Raw genomic sequence first — 14,679 nt, 5'->3', positions numbered from 1 at the left:
TACTTACCAGCCCCTGAAAGATGCAGGACCAAGTGTCTGGTTTTCTAATGACAGAAGTGCCCTGTTTTCTCTGGTATGTCAAACAAAAAAAAGTCTTCATGCTTTTACAAACATTTAAACAATACAGAAAAGTCAGTGGTGTTGTCACTGACAATCTCTTCGCACACATAAAATAATCCATCCGTCAGGCAAGCCTTTGACATCAGTGCAAAATCTCTACCTTGCAAGTACTGCAGAAACAACTGGCTTGTCCTCTCATGAGATCTAGAGCCCTCCCTTGGGAACATGAGAATAATTAGCAATCTTTTTCCAATTTGCCTCTCGGAACAATCCAGTAAGTGGAGAATCCAAGTCTTCATGTAAGAAATATTTATGGGTTTTCAGTGAAGAGATGCATTAAGTTATGCATAGCTGGGACACCAAAATATATATCATAGAATCAGTCAGGGTCAAAAGGCACCACAAGGATCAGCTAGATCCAACTCCCCTGCCATGGGCAGGGACATCCTACCCTAGAGCAGGCTGCCCACAGCCTCATCCAGCCTGGCCTTAAACGCCTCCAGCTATGGGGCCTCAACCACCTCCCTGGGCAACCCATTCCAGGCTCTCACATGACTGCAAGTAGGTGAGGGTGTTGGCATTATGGCCACAAAATAATTATAAATATACCTGGTGCTACCCTTATTCCAGAGCAGAATAGATCACTACTGGAAAAAGAGTTGCAAACCACTTGGAAAAGAGTGTTGCTGATTTCTTGTTTCTGCCCCCCTGGCCCCAAGCAATTATAGGCCAATGGATTTCAAAAAGAAGACCAAGACAATACATATTTAAAGTCTTTCTATTGCAATCTACTTTTGTGATTAAAATCAGAGTGTATTCAGTTAACTTATTCACTAATGCTGGTCCCTCTCTGATCTTTCCTGGTATGACAATAAAGTAAATTAAACATTTAAATAGTCAAGAGTTATCAGCCACACTGTTGAGTTGCTACGTTAGCTGGGAAAGGCAGCTGACAATGTTGTTTTATACTGTGTGCAGGACCGTGTCAACATCACTTCAACAGGTTGATGATTTCAATTATTGAGATTTCCTACACCAACCTAAAGCTGGAAGCTTATTGAAAAACCATAAATATAAAATCTAAGATTGCACAGAATTAGGCAGTAACCTCAAAACACCACAGAGGTCACTGAATGCACACAGCATCGGTTAGAGTCCAGCATTTTCTTATTAAAGCTGGCTCAGACTGTTAGTTACCCCAAAATACAAGGACAGTTAGTGTTAGGAGGACACAATTTTTGATAATGAAATGTGCTAGTTTGAGCCTAGTGGGGATATTTTGGTAAGAAGAATTAGATTACAGGCTGTGAAAAGGAAACAATGGGGATGTCTGCTGCACTCATAGGCTTGCTGAGATGCATAAGAACACGCACATAGATAACAGAGTCTCTCTCTGGGCTTTGGGCTGAACTTCTCTCTCTAAGCTGACCTGCCGTCTGTGTGACTAATCCATCTGCTTCCTAAGCCCCCTGGCCAACCCTCCAAACTACCTTGACCATAATGCAAAGTCTGGGGTGAGGTGGGAGAAGATGGAAGGGTGGTTGGGAGCCTCTCCTGGGGACTCAGGTTTCTGGGAGGGCTGTTGTGTTTCTGTATTACTTTTTAACTTGTATATTTCTGTCTATAGCTGTCTATATACTGTAACCATCTGCTTGTATATTGTGCTAAGCTCTAAATATAAAGCTTCATTCTTTAATTTCCAGCAGCTGAGTCTAGTCTGGGTGATTTTCCACCCAAACCATCACATTAAAACATAAACTTCTGGTATCTCTGCCTGTATTTTTCTTCCTGTCTTCCCTCACTTTTTGCTCAACTCAACTAGGTGCTTATGCACAGAAATAGCAGGAGAAATATTTCATCTATTATAGTACCTAATGATTTTTTTTAGTTTTATTTTTTTCTCCTACAAATGAGAAATAGCTTCTTAGATGACATAAGTCTGCAGTGGTGGCAGCCACATCGCTGAGAGGGAATTTCCTAGCTGGAATTCTTGCCTGCAACTTAATCTCCTCCCCATTGCGGGTGTTTGTTTTTCAGCATTAAAGTATTCAGATGGCTGAATAACATTTTTAGGTACTTTTAGAAACTTTAAAAGTGAGAAAGGGCTGGAGGACTGAGCTATGAATAGGAGGAACAGCACTTGTTTTGTCAAATGTCCTAAACAATATGTATGCATCTTAGTAGGCTCTGCCTGCTGCTTACTGCCACAAAAGGAATCAACTATCAGTGCAGAGGTATTACTAAAGCACAGCTTAAAATCACCAGGTCTTCATTGCTAGAATTGCTTTTCACTGTTACATATAAACGAAAAGAGGTATATAAAGAGTGATCACTTACTACTTGAAGTAAAGAAAGATACCCAAATCCTACATTATCAAAGTTTACTTTCACGTTTTTCCATCGGGCACTTTGATTGTTTTTTATGAGTTCCTCGCACTGACTAAAATTGTTGATTTGTTCGACTTCAAACCTTTCATCAGTTGTGGTGTTAACACAGTAGTAGAACTTTCCAGCAAACAGATTTACTCCCATGATGCTGAAAATTAGCCAGAATATAAGACAAACGAGAAGCACGTTCATGATGGATGGAATTGCTCCTAAAAGGGCATTCACAACCACCTAGTACACAAATACAGGGGGGAAAGAAAAGAGTGTAAGAACATTTACAACAACGCAGTTTTGTATATTGCTTTGCCAATGCTTAATAAATGCACATTCAGAAACTAATAATATAAATGTCAAAGCAGTAAATGAGTAACTGTAGCATTACACTGTTCTTTTAAATGCTTAACATCAGTACATGTAACAAAAGAAAACGTGTGATAAACTTAAAACGATGAAAAGAAAAGCAAAAGACCTGGTGATAATCAGTGTCAGGCTTCGTCTTATGTTATATATATATAAATATATAAAAAAAAGATAAATGTGTTAAATATAAACACAGACATAATAAAATCCTTTTAAAAAAATGCACAAAATTATGGCTTAAAAATGGTTAAAAGAAAAAAAATTACAACCTGTAGATTTGATCGACAGAGCCTTGAAAACTTAAGCTGAAAACACACAAATGCCATGAATCTAGAAACTAAGCTCTACAGTAAAAGGATTATGCAGGAGTTAAATACATATCTTTATTGCCTTAATCGTTCCATGCAAGAGTATAACAAAGATTGATTTCTTTGTATAGAGAAGCAAGACAGTTTTGCAATATGTCTACTTGGATCAACAGAATTTATTTCAAGCTCCAGTCGTTTTGTTTCACGGATTGAGTTTAGTTGGGTGATACCTTTCATTTATCTGAGGAAGGACATATATCAAAGACATGTTTTGGGGTTTTGACTTGGCAGTTTAAATAGTTGCCTTCTAAACCCCTTTCAGGCAAGATGCCAATAATTATGTAGATAAAAAGTGCTTTTTTTTTCTGGTATATACAGTAATTTATCACACATGTGTCTGTCAGAGCTATCAGAACGTCTGTGATACCTGTTTGGCTAATAGCTGAGTCATCACTTCTCCCTAACTATCCAATACCAGGTCTCATTTACAAGGTATATTTCACTTTCAAATTTACCACTTTTTTTTTTTCTCTGCAAAAAAAATAGGACTTTGTAGGGAGATAAAATAAAACACATAGCAGGGCTCTGGTTCTCAATAATCCAACTCCTGGAGTAAAACAGGAAAGGATTAGCATGGGTTCTTGAGGTGTATATTAAGGTGTCTGAGACAGTCTTTTCCTGCTTTCTGCAACATAGAGTGATCTTCCCCACTAGCAACATAATTCTGTGCAAGCTCAGAGCTGCTCAGTCTTACTACCTGTATCTCACAGCCTCTTGAAGGCCTTTGGCAGCGGAGTATTGTGGTTGTGTTACTCGTCACTCAGCACCCTCCTCCTCCCAAATGTTATGGCCAGGAATTAGGACCTGTTTAGAGACCTTAGGCAGAAATGTTATTTACAGGGCATATTTTCTTCTCATTTTAAGGGCTTTTTCTATTGCCAGACAATAGAAACGGCACCTTTCTGTAAGTGAATTCTCATTTATGAAACCAGAAATGTTTTAAACTTTTGCTTTTCTTAGCAGCTTCTGTTTTTGATGATAACTTTAAAGAAGCATGCTTGCTAATTGAGATTTCTCTTGGAGAAAATGTGAAGTATCTAGGTGGTGTATGCATGGCTAGCTATTTAAAAAGATTAACATGGTCCCAGTAGTAGTATGAAAACAAGAAACTGTTTCAAAGAAATGAGGGAGACATTTTTTACTGTCCTATGGGAAGAAGAAATCTGTTGGTACTTAGCTTGATAGAACTGAGAACACCATCAAAAATAGGACTCCAATGATTCTGGAATTCATTCCAAGTCTGATCTGATCTATGACAGTGTATTTGATACTGCTGCTGCTGCTTGGAATTCTAGGTGAGCTAGAGCTTGTCTTAGATGTTTTTTTTTGCTTCCTTTTTTTCCCCTCCTTCACCCATAATAATGTTCTGGTTGTGTTATACTGATTAACTGTTTAATCTTGGTGAAAAACATGAAAATAAAGATGTCAAGAAAGGAGGGGATTTAATCCTGCAAGTTGAATCAGGTTACCTGTGCTCACACAAAGAATGGGTTTGTATGAATTGAGTGCCCATGACAGTTACCTTTTTAACAACTCTGAGATCCGTTGGACCACAGCACAGATCCAGAACAGGCAGCAGAATACTAACAGCTACAATTAATTGTTAAAGCAATTATTAATTGATAATAGATAGACTGATAATAGATAGATTGATAATAGATATCTACAAAAAAGGCCATCAGTGTGTCTTGCATCTTTAGATGAACAGGTGATGCAGTCTTGCTACTAAGACTGCCCAAAGATCAGCCACATCTTCTTGAACAAGAAGACAACAGCTTCCAGCAACTGTTCCAACAACAGCTCCAACAACTTATTTCATATAGGTCACTGAAAACCCATCAAATGGTAACAATTTTTGGTCACTACTGACCTGGCCTGGATGCGAACTGATGACCTAGAGATGAAAGGTTCTGTATCCTATTACCAACCCCTTGAGCTATCCAGTCCCCCTGGAAGGTTTTTTAAGAAAAGAAGAAAAGAAAATTAAAACTTTTAGAAGTTGCTTTCTGTTTGTCTCTTGGTGGTTTTTAAAATGTTGTTGTTTTTCTTTTCCCCCACCAACGTTGAGCCTTTGCCCTATCATATTTATAGTGTAAAGCTGCATTTTAATATGCTATTCAGATCCTCAGCTGACTGCAAAGTCCACCTTAGGAAGAAGACTTTAATTTCTATAACACATACAGCTGGAGGTTATTGCTTTATCAGTGTTCTGTTTACATTTCTAGCTTTTGCTTTGGGAAGCTGAGGTACATCAGCATAACCAAGACCATTAGCTTACGAAATACATATCCAAGAGAGCATCCATCCATGTGCACGTAACACCTACACACATCAGTTACAGCAACAGAGGCAGAGAAAAGCAAGAACTGATTGGAAAGGGATCTGAATGCAGAAAAGAGAGCAGTTAGCATTTCTTACTGAGTTAAAAATCTAGCAAATAAAATAAGTGTCTTCTTGGCAGCTATAGCTACTGTTTTCACTCATTCCTCAAATCTAAATTGGCTGCATGCATTTCTAAAGGTATTTTTTATGTGAACAGGGGCTGTTCTTTTGGGCCTGTTTTCTGTTATTCCTTCATATAAAAAATAATATCAATAAACTGGGGAAAAAAAAGGATATTTGGAGAGTTGCTTGTTTGTTTAAATTACCTATACATTTCCTCAGGACTGAGATGTTGTAGGTTGGGGTGGCTGCAGTGAGCAAACTGCAAAAGTCCAAGGCGATTCTGCTTGTTCACCTTCCTGTAGCTTCAATAGGTAAAATAGTAATAAGAGTGAGTGACAAGCAGTACCTGATGACCACAAAGATAGATGGGCTCTAGGTTATTTTACATCTTAGTTGATTTTCACCCAGAAAAAAACCCAAATCTTGTGGGAAACCGTGTCTCCTCTAGAAGAAAGCACTATTGCATAATTTTCTCATGTTTACATTTTCATAATCAGGTAATGTAAGAGATAAGATTATTGCAATGGTCATTGTCTGGCTTATCTGCTGGCTGATATGAAATTCTGACAATTAGAATCAGATAATCAAATAGTCAGGGTTGGAAGAGACCACAAGGATCATCTAGTTCCAGCCCTCCTGCCATGGACAGGGAGACCCTACCCTAGAGCAGGCTGCCCACAGCCTCATCCAGCCTGGCCTCAACCACCTCCCTGGGCAACCCATTCCAGGCTCTCACCACTCTCATGCTCAACAACTTCCTGCTCACGGCCAGTCTGAATCTCCCCACTTCCAGCTTCCCCCTAGTCCTGTCACTCCCTGAAATCCTAAAAAGTACCTCCCCAGCTTTTTTGTAGGTCTCCTTTAGATACTGGAAGGCCACAAGAAGGTCATCTCAGAGCCTCACCTTCTCCAAACTGAACAGCCCCAACTCTTTCAGTCTGTCCTCACAACAGAGCTGCTGCAGCCCTCTGATCATTCTCGTGGCCCTTCTCTGGACACACTCCAGCATCTCCACATCCCTCTTGCAATAGGGGCTCCAGAACTGGATGCAGTACTCCAGGTGGGGTCTCAGCAGAGTGGAGTAGAGGGAGAGAATCACCTCCCTCAGCCTGCTGGCCACACTTCTCCTGATACAGCCCAGGCTCTGGTTATCTTTCTGGGCTGCAAGTGCACACTGCTGGCTCATGTTGAGCTTCTCGTCCACCAGCACCCCCAAGTCTCTCTTCTCAGTGCTCATATATGTGTTACAAGTAATATTCACAGTTCTCTGTGGGTATTTTTAAAGGCATGTATCTGTAACTTGTGTAACAAATAAATCACAGACCTTTCCAAAGCAAAGGAAAAGGCAGATTCAGATTTTTAAAGAAAGCAATTTTTTTTTATCTCAGTTAAAAAGTCATCTAAAAACTGAGTTACCTTCTTCCTTCAAAAAAACCCAAACCCTTTACATAACTGTATAGAACAAAACTGATTTTGTCAAACAATTTCATGTAACATCAGGAGATCTAAATCCCAAAGATTTAAAGCAATTAAGGTGGTGATGTAGAGTGAGTAGAGATGTATCTATCTATACATGATCTAACTTTGCAGCTGCTGGGATTCTCAAATGTGACTGTCTGTCCTTCTAACCCTAAGTACACAATGTAGTGGTCAGTCACAATGTAATTATTAAGGGTAAAAAAGGGGGAAATACTGTACCCATAATACAGATAAGGGGAGGAACCAGTGGTCCACCCCATCCAAGCTGAAGAAAGGGTATCCTATATGAAATAGAAATATATAGCCTGTTATTAGTTGTGAATCTGTAATGACAGACACTTGATGTTAACGTTTTATAACTCAATCATATGAGAAATGTTTCTTTCCTACTAATGAAGTTTGGAGTACTCTTGAAAATGTCTCATTATCGCTTTCCTGGTAAGGGATTCTAAAGAATGTCCGTTGAGTTTCAGAGCATAAGACATCAAATACTCTAATTTAGTTTAAAAGTTATGAAATTGGACTGGAAATTTGAAATACAGTCAATGTTTAAAGCCGTCAGCCAGAAATATGCACAAGGCATGCAAAACTGAAAGTGCAAGTGGATTTCAGATTGTTTGCTGCCTTCTACTATTTCTCTAATAAATAAACCAAGCATGGCATGACATGCATTATTCTGTGAAATTAAACACAAATGCATGCTTTATTGTCAGATCTCTAACTCAGCAAAGCAATGCGTACTCAGTACTCTGGAGTGACAGGTAGCATACCGGTTCAGAACTAGCGCAGAAGCATCGTATTGCAAGTACTAAAAAGCTAAACAAAAAGCAATGGGTATATTCAGATCTCAGTTTGCAGAGAGTTCTGCTTGCTACACACACTGAGACTAGAATATAAACCCTACAACAGGAATTTTAATTAAGGCAATTCTTTACTTTGCCTTCCAGCATCTGGGTGGAGTTGATGTGGAGATTCGCTACGGAAATTAACATTTCTTAGAGTTTGTCATCCTAGCAGCTGTTTTAAAAGCTTTTAAGGCATTGAAATTCACTTTCCTGCTCAAGGCAAGTACAGACTAGGGACTGCTTGTACCCTGTTTTGGTGAAAGTGATCCTTGGAGGTGTTCAAGACTGGATAAGGCACTTAGTGCCATGGTCTAGTTGATTGGACAGGGCTGGGTGCTAGGTTCGACTGGATGATTTTGGAGGTCTCTTCCAACCTGGTTGATTGTATGATTTTATGTTTCAAAGGTTCAAGCAGGCATTCTATAAAGTACATTCTATAACAAATTCATTTCAGCTTTATTTCTTACTCCAGCCTGGCTGATTCTATGATTTTATGCTTTAAAGGTTCAAGCAGGCATTCTATAAAGTACGTTCTATGACAAATTCATTTCAGCTTTATTTCTTATTCCAGCCTGATTGATTCTATGGTTCTGTGTATCTCATGTTCACCAAGGATTTGTCCAATTCATTAAATAGCATAACTACAAAATGAAGTTACAGCTAGAGTATAACTGTAGACTTATAAAAATATAACTTAAAAAATTCATTATGTGTCATATTTAGGCTCAACATAATAGTAGTGCTTACTGACTATGTAAAATGCTGTGTTCTTTCAGTTAACCATAACAGTAAATGTGTTTCATAGAATCAACCAGGTTGGAAGAGACCTCCAACATCATCCAGTTCAACCTAGCACCCAGCCCTAGCCAATCAACTAGATCATGGCACTAAGTGCCACATCCAGTCTTCTCTATAACACCTCCAGGGATGGTGAATCCACCACCTCCCTGGGCAGCCCATTCCAATGGCAATCACTCTCCTAGCAAAGAGTTTCACAAACTAATGCAGAGATTTTTATGTAGAGGGACTTTTGTGGAATACATGTGACCTCTTGTAGTTTCAAGGCAAAATTTGCACAGTTTTGAACTTGGGGGTAAAGGTTAAAAAAAATGCTGAATAAAACCAGCTTGTTTTGTCACAGCTTAGTGTAAATACAGGCGATAGAAGAAAGCGAAGAGAGTCGATTTGGTTTTGTTTTCTGTTGGTGGCTAAAATAATCTAGTTGTATGCTAGAGAGACCAAATTGACTTATCATGAGCTGGTCACTTATTTATCATCTGAATCTTTTGACTGTTCTCTGAGTCACTCATAAAGTAATGTAACTATCTGTCAATGAGCTGTTGTGAATAATTGCCAAGTGCTCTGTAAAAAGCATTTTCAGACATGTGTGTAACTATTAGTGAAGCTAAGGTCTTCACAGCTGGCCAGATGAATCTGCTGAACTACTGCAATCAAGTCCTTCATTGATTAGCATAAATAGTGGAGGGCAGAGATGAAGTAATTTTTACCTTACCTTGCTCTGTGATTCCTGCACAGTAAATAGCTTATCACTTTTTCCATGTTCCTTATCTGACTGATTTGGCTTATGGCGCAGTTTCACAGTTAGTGGCAAATAAAGGGAAAGCATTAAACAGATTTCAAGTAACAGGTACTTTGCCTTGAGCATGAATATCTTAAGTATTTTAAGTGCATAAATTATTTTTAACATCATCTAAGGATACAGAAAAGTAGAATAAATCATTTGAAGATCAATTTTGACATCATCTTTCTAGAAAGGATCACTTTTTTTGGTCAGTGCCATCAAAAGAGGTGCATTCCTTGTACCTGTGTAACTTCTATGCTGGTCTCTCAGTACTCCTGCAGCTGACCATAACATTATGAAAAAAGTAAAGCTGACAATAATTTCCTGACATTTCTCTGCACAAAATCACATCTGCCTCAATGTTCATGAATGGGAAGCACAAAGAAAGAGAAGGAGAAATTGGCTAAGTCAAGTAGTCATTCCAAATGTCAATGAAAACTTGTGCGTACTTGGAGTACTTAACCACCTTTTACCCTGGTGAATATTAATTCATGAATTTCAAAAGGAGTAAACTGTTGAAAGTCAGTTTGTCATATGAAACTGAAATGTATTAATCAAGTAATCCAATATATTCTTTTCTGATGCATTCTGAGATGTATAGCCTGGTGAATGCAATTTAGGGGACAGCATTCTAAGCCTCAATGCGATTTGATTAAGCTTAGATTTGTACTTAGTTTGTTCAGATGATATATTCCAAGGCACTCACGGGCTTATAGCTGACTTGAAATTAATTAGCACATTGTTTCCATGTAGTAACAAAAACATTCTCTTAAAATGTGGGGTTTTTTTGCAATGGCATGCATATAGAGTTAGTTTGTGTTCAGTGGCTTTAAGGAACAGAGGTATAAACAAATGAAAAAATCAGTTAAAATGCTTTCTTGAGTGAGATGAATAAGCAGGGCCTCTAAATTACTCAGAATAAAGGAACAACCTCATGTGCATTGTATTAAATGTTGAGTAAATATCTGCTGAAATAAGTATTTCCCTTACAAAAAGAATAATTTCCTAGGTAAATTAAATAACTTGATTTTCAAGTCAGCCAAACTCAGCAACAGATTTAACCCACTAATAGGCAGGAGTATCTCTAAGTGGGGTCAGCCCAAAGGTGGTTTATCAAATAGAAAGGAAAAAACAAGGATTCAAACTGGTAACAGAAAATGTCATTATTCACTAATGCTAATTTAGATTACTGGATAAATATTGTGACACATTAACAAAACGTTGTTACATTTTATTCATTATTAAGAGTCTCTTAAAGAGAGTTCATAGCTGGCAATTTCAAACCCTTACGTGGCAAACTCCTGAGATTGGCTAGAAAGTAAAGTAACCTTAATAAATGTACATCTATGTGATACTGCATATGGATTTAGGTGAACTGATGAAGCTTTTTGCTTATCTGTTAGTAAAAGATATGCAATAGATAAAAATATAGTGCAGCCTTTCTGCATGGAGTCGTCATTCCTTATTCCGCATGCATGGATTCTTTCTATGCATGCATAGCTTCAGAGTCTTTCGTTTTGTCTTACCCTCATGCCTTCAAATCGTGACAAAGCTCTTAGAGGTCTCAAAGCTCTTAGTGTCCTAAGGGACTTAATGGCACCAAGTTCAGAGTAACCCAATGCATTTGCTGTTAAGCTAACCAAAGAGACCTATACGAAAACAGGAAAGTAAAAGTTATTATGTTGTATCTACTACTTTACATACCAGAGATGTGAGATACAAACTTCTTTAGAAGAATCTAATTTTGGGCCACTGTCTCCAGGAATAGGAAGTCTTTCAATTTAAAAATATTAATAAAATAAAAAAGGAAAGGGAAAAAAAAAGGAATATGAAAGAAGAGTAGGATAGGTAAACACACAAACAAAAAATATCATAAGGTAACAATATCTGGAAGCATTAATACCTCTGCTTTTTAGATTTTGCTAGTGACTTGGAGGAATTTCAAACCACAAAAAGCAAATTAAATGTATCACTCATTATAACCAATTTAGGTATTGCTCACACTTTTTCTTTGTTTCTTGGAATCAGTAATCGTAGTTGATAACACTCTTTTTTTGGGGTTGGGGGGGGATCAGTAATTCATACAATCGTATATTTAGGCAGGGTTGGAAGGGACCACAAGGATCAGCCAGTTCCAACCCTCCTGCCATGGGCAGGGACATCCTACCCTAGAGCAGGCTGCCCACAGCCTCATCCAGCCTGGACTTAAACACCTCCAGGCATGGAGCCTCAACCACCTCCCTGGGCAACCCATTCCAGGCTCTCACCACTCTCATGCTCAACAACTTTCTCCTCACCTCCAGTCTGAATCTCCCCACCTCTAGCTGTGCTCCATTCCCCCCAGTCCTGTCACTCCCCAAAATCCTAAGAAGTCCCTCCCCAGCTTTTTTGTAGGCCATCTTCAGATCCTGGAAGGCCACCAGAAGGTCACCTGGGAGCCTCCTCTTCTCCAGACTGACCAGCCCCAACTCTTTTAGTCTGTGCTCACAGCAGAGCTGCTGCAGCCCTCTGAGCATCCTCCTGGCCCTGCTCTGGACACGTTCCAGCATCTTCACATCCCTCTTGTAATTGTAGTTGAAAATGCTCTTTTTTTTTGGGGGGGATCAGTAATTGTAGTTGACAATGCTCACTTTTTTGGGGGGATCAGCAATTGTAATTGATAATGCTCACTTTTTTGGGGGGATCAGCAATTGTAATTGATAATGCTCACTTTTTTTGGGGGAATCAGCAATTGTAATTGATAATGCTCACTTTTTTTGGGGGGGATCAGCAATTGTAGTTGATAATGCTCACTTTTTTGGGGGAATCAGCAATTGTAATTGATAATGCTCACTTTTTTGGGGGGGGGATCAGCAATTGTAGTAGATAATGCTCACTTTTTTTTGGGGGGGGGATCAGTAATTGCAGTTGATAATGCTCTCTCTCTTTTTTTTTCCCCAGCTGAAAGTGAAATGATTGAAACCTGTTTGGAATTAACAGATGGTTGAAAAAAGCAACACTGCTGTTCTGGAAGTTGGTGGAAAGGCTGAATTTTTCTGCATGGAGTTCCACTGGCTTATCCTGTTGCCTGACTGCTGAAGAAATAATATCAATTTTGGAAAATATCATCTTGCATCAATTGATTTCCCCTCCCCAGAAAACACCTAGAAAATATATGACATACATCAACAATTAGGAAGTCCAGCCAGCACCAGGCATTAGTAAAGTATGTTTGATAGCCATAGGCCACCCACTTCAGCAGCATTTCCAGAATGAAGATGTAAGTGAAGACCTTGTCAGCATATTCCAGCATGGTCTTGATAGTTTTCCGTTGTTCAATATATATGTCTTCAAAAGCCTGTGAATAAAAACATTCAAAGAGATTTGTTACTGCACATACTTCTGTAAACAAAAGGAAACAAACAAGAACCCCCAAGTACAACAGAATGCAACAAAACCAACAAACAACAACAAACCCCAAACCAAACCAAAACCCTGTAACAAACAAAGGCCAACACCAACCCCCCCAATCTTTCTTCAAGAAAAATACATGGAAGTGTCACTTCTGTCTTACACTTCTGTTTCTGCTAACTCAATATATACCTGTTTTTCCCTATGGAACTGTATTATCCATCTTACAGGAAGGAGAAGTAGGTATTACAAAGCAACCACTCCACTGGTGTCCAGGAGTACCCCAAATTCCTCTCTTCTCCCTCTCCATGGGTTTGAATGGGAGAAGAAAGGCATGGAAACTGCTTTCCCCCCTGCCCTGCAGGCTTGAAAAGAGACAGCAAAGGGTCCCTTCATGTGGACTGACCCGTGTTGGAATCAGGCTGGTGGTTGTCTGGGTTTTCGCGCCCAATATAAATGGTAAATGAAAACTTTGTCTAGAAAAAGGATAAATGCCTTACTGCTAGCATCTGGACTGCCTTCTCTCAGACCCTATCAGTAGCCAACCTCCTGGCTGCCTCCCGGACTGAGGGACCCTAGCAGTTTTGGCTCTCCCCTGCTGCTGTGAAGGCAGCATCGTTTCATGACTATCGCAAGCAGTTTCGGCTCTCCCCAGGAGCTGTGGAGGCAGCATTGTTTCATGACCATCCCACTTGGGAAGAAGTGCTTGAGACATTTATGAGTTTGGTGGCTCTGTGACTTGCCTAAGGGCTTCTTCAGTGTGGATCTCTATTACTGGATATTGCCTGCAGCATCAGAAGGCTGCTCCTGCCAAGTAATCCAGCAAGGGATCATTGCCAAATGCTTATCTCACCTCCGTGAGTTAGACATGCAATTCCCTTAATCTTCTACTCAGCCTGATTGATAATGGAGTAAAGCTGTGTTTAGAGCTTTTCCATCTCCTAACTTCCTAAATATGTACAATTTATCAGATCATTTTCAGTACTCACAAATAGCATTGATTCTGCAGAGTGAAGACATGGATATTTTTTGATACTAACATTCATTTTCACCCAGTCTGTTTTTGAATCATTTTACTGTCTGTGAGAATCCACAAGTGTGGATTAGATGATTGGGTGGTGAGATGGATTGGGAACTGGTTGAAGAACAAAGCTCAGAGAGTTGTGGTCAGTGGGGCAGAGTCTAGTTGGAGGCGTGTGGTTGGTGGTGTCCCCCAGGGGTCAATACTGGGTCCAGCCCTATTCAATATGCTCATCAATGATGTGGATGAAGGGATAGAGTGTTTCTACAGTGTTTGCTGATGATACCAAACTAGGAGGAATGGCTGACACGCCAGAAAGCTGTGCTGCCATCCAGCATGACCCAGATAGGATAGGGAGCTGGCTGGGGAGAAATATAGTGAATTTCAATAAGGGCAAGTGTAAAGTACTGCATCTGGGGAAGAACAATCCCATGTATCAGTACAGACTGGGTGCTGACCTGTTGGAGAGCAGCTCTGAGGAAAAGGACCTGGCAGTCTTGGTAGATCACTGGATGATCGTGAGCCAGCAATGTACCCTCACAGCGAAGAAGCCAGTAGGTTGAGGGAGGTTTCCCTCCCTGTTTACTCTGGGCTGGTGAAGTATTGCATCCACTTCTGGGCACCCCAGCTCAAGAAGGATGAAGAACTACCGGAGAGAGTCCAGCGTAGGGCCACTTCTATGATTAGGGGACTGGGACATCTAACATATGAGAAAAGGCTGAGAGAGCTGGGGCTGTTTAG

General features: G+C 39.7%; 1 protein-coding gene and 1 long non-coding RNA gene across 11 annotated transcripts in view; both read right to left on the bottom strand.

The window, feature by feature from the left end:
- Window positions 1-14,679, bottom strand: part of LOC135186184 (sodium channel protein type 1 subunit alpha) — a 106,767-nt gene that overhangs the window by 13,643 nt on the left and 78,445 nt on the right. For 8 of the 10 annotated variants that reach the window (XM_064163726.1, XM_064163742.1, XM_064163701.1 and 5 more), the window contains 3 exons: window positions 12,691-12,864; window positions 11,054-11,176; window positions 2,398-2,679 (listed from right to left, as the gene is read on the bottom strand). In XM_064163726.1, coding sequence (XP_064019796.1) covers window positions 2,398-2,679; window positions 11,054-11,176; window positions 12,691-12,864 — 579 coding nt within the window. The remainder of the gene's footprint in view (window positions 1-2,397; window positions 2,680-11,053; window positions 11,177-12,690; window positions 12,865-14,679) is intronic. The other 2 variants (XM_064163750.1, XM_064163757.1) reach the window with 1 other exon arrangement.
- On the bottom strand, window positions 5,901-8,215 carry LOC135186244 (uncharacterized). The gene is made up of 3 exons (XR_010306789.1): window positions 8,193-8,215; window positions 7,320-7,381; window positions 5,901-5,923 (listed from the first exon to the last, which is right to left on the bottom strand). It is a non-coding gene; the product is annotated as an uncharacterized LOC135186244 (long non-coding RNA).

This window comes from Pogoniulus pusillus, chromosome 2, assembly GCF_015220805.1.
Source record: "Pogoniulus pusillus isolate bPogPus1 chromosome 2, bPogPus1.pri, whole genome shotgun sequence".
NCBI lineage: Eukaryota > Metazoa > Chordata > Aves > Piciformes > Lybiidae > Pogoniulus > Pogoniulus pusillus.
This window is presented reverse-complemented; position numbering and strand designations above follow the sequence as displayed.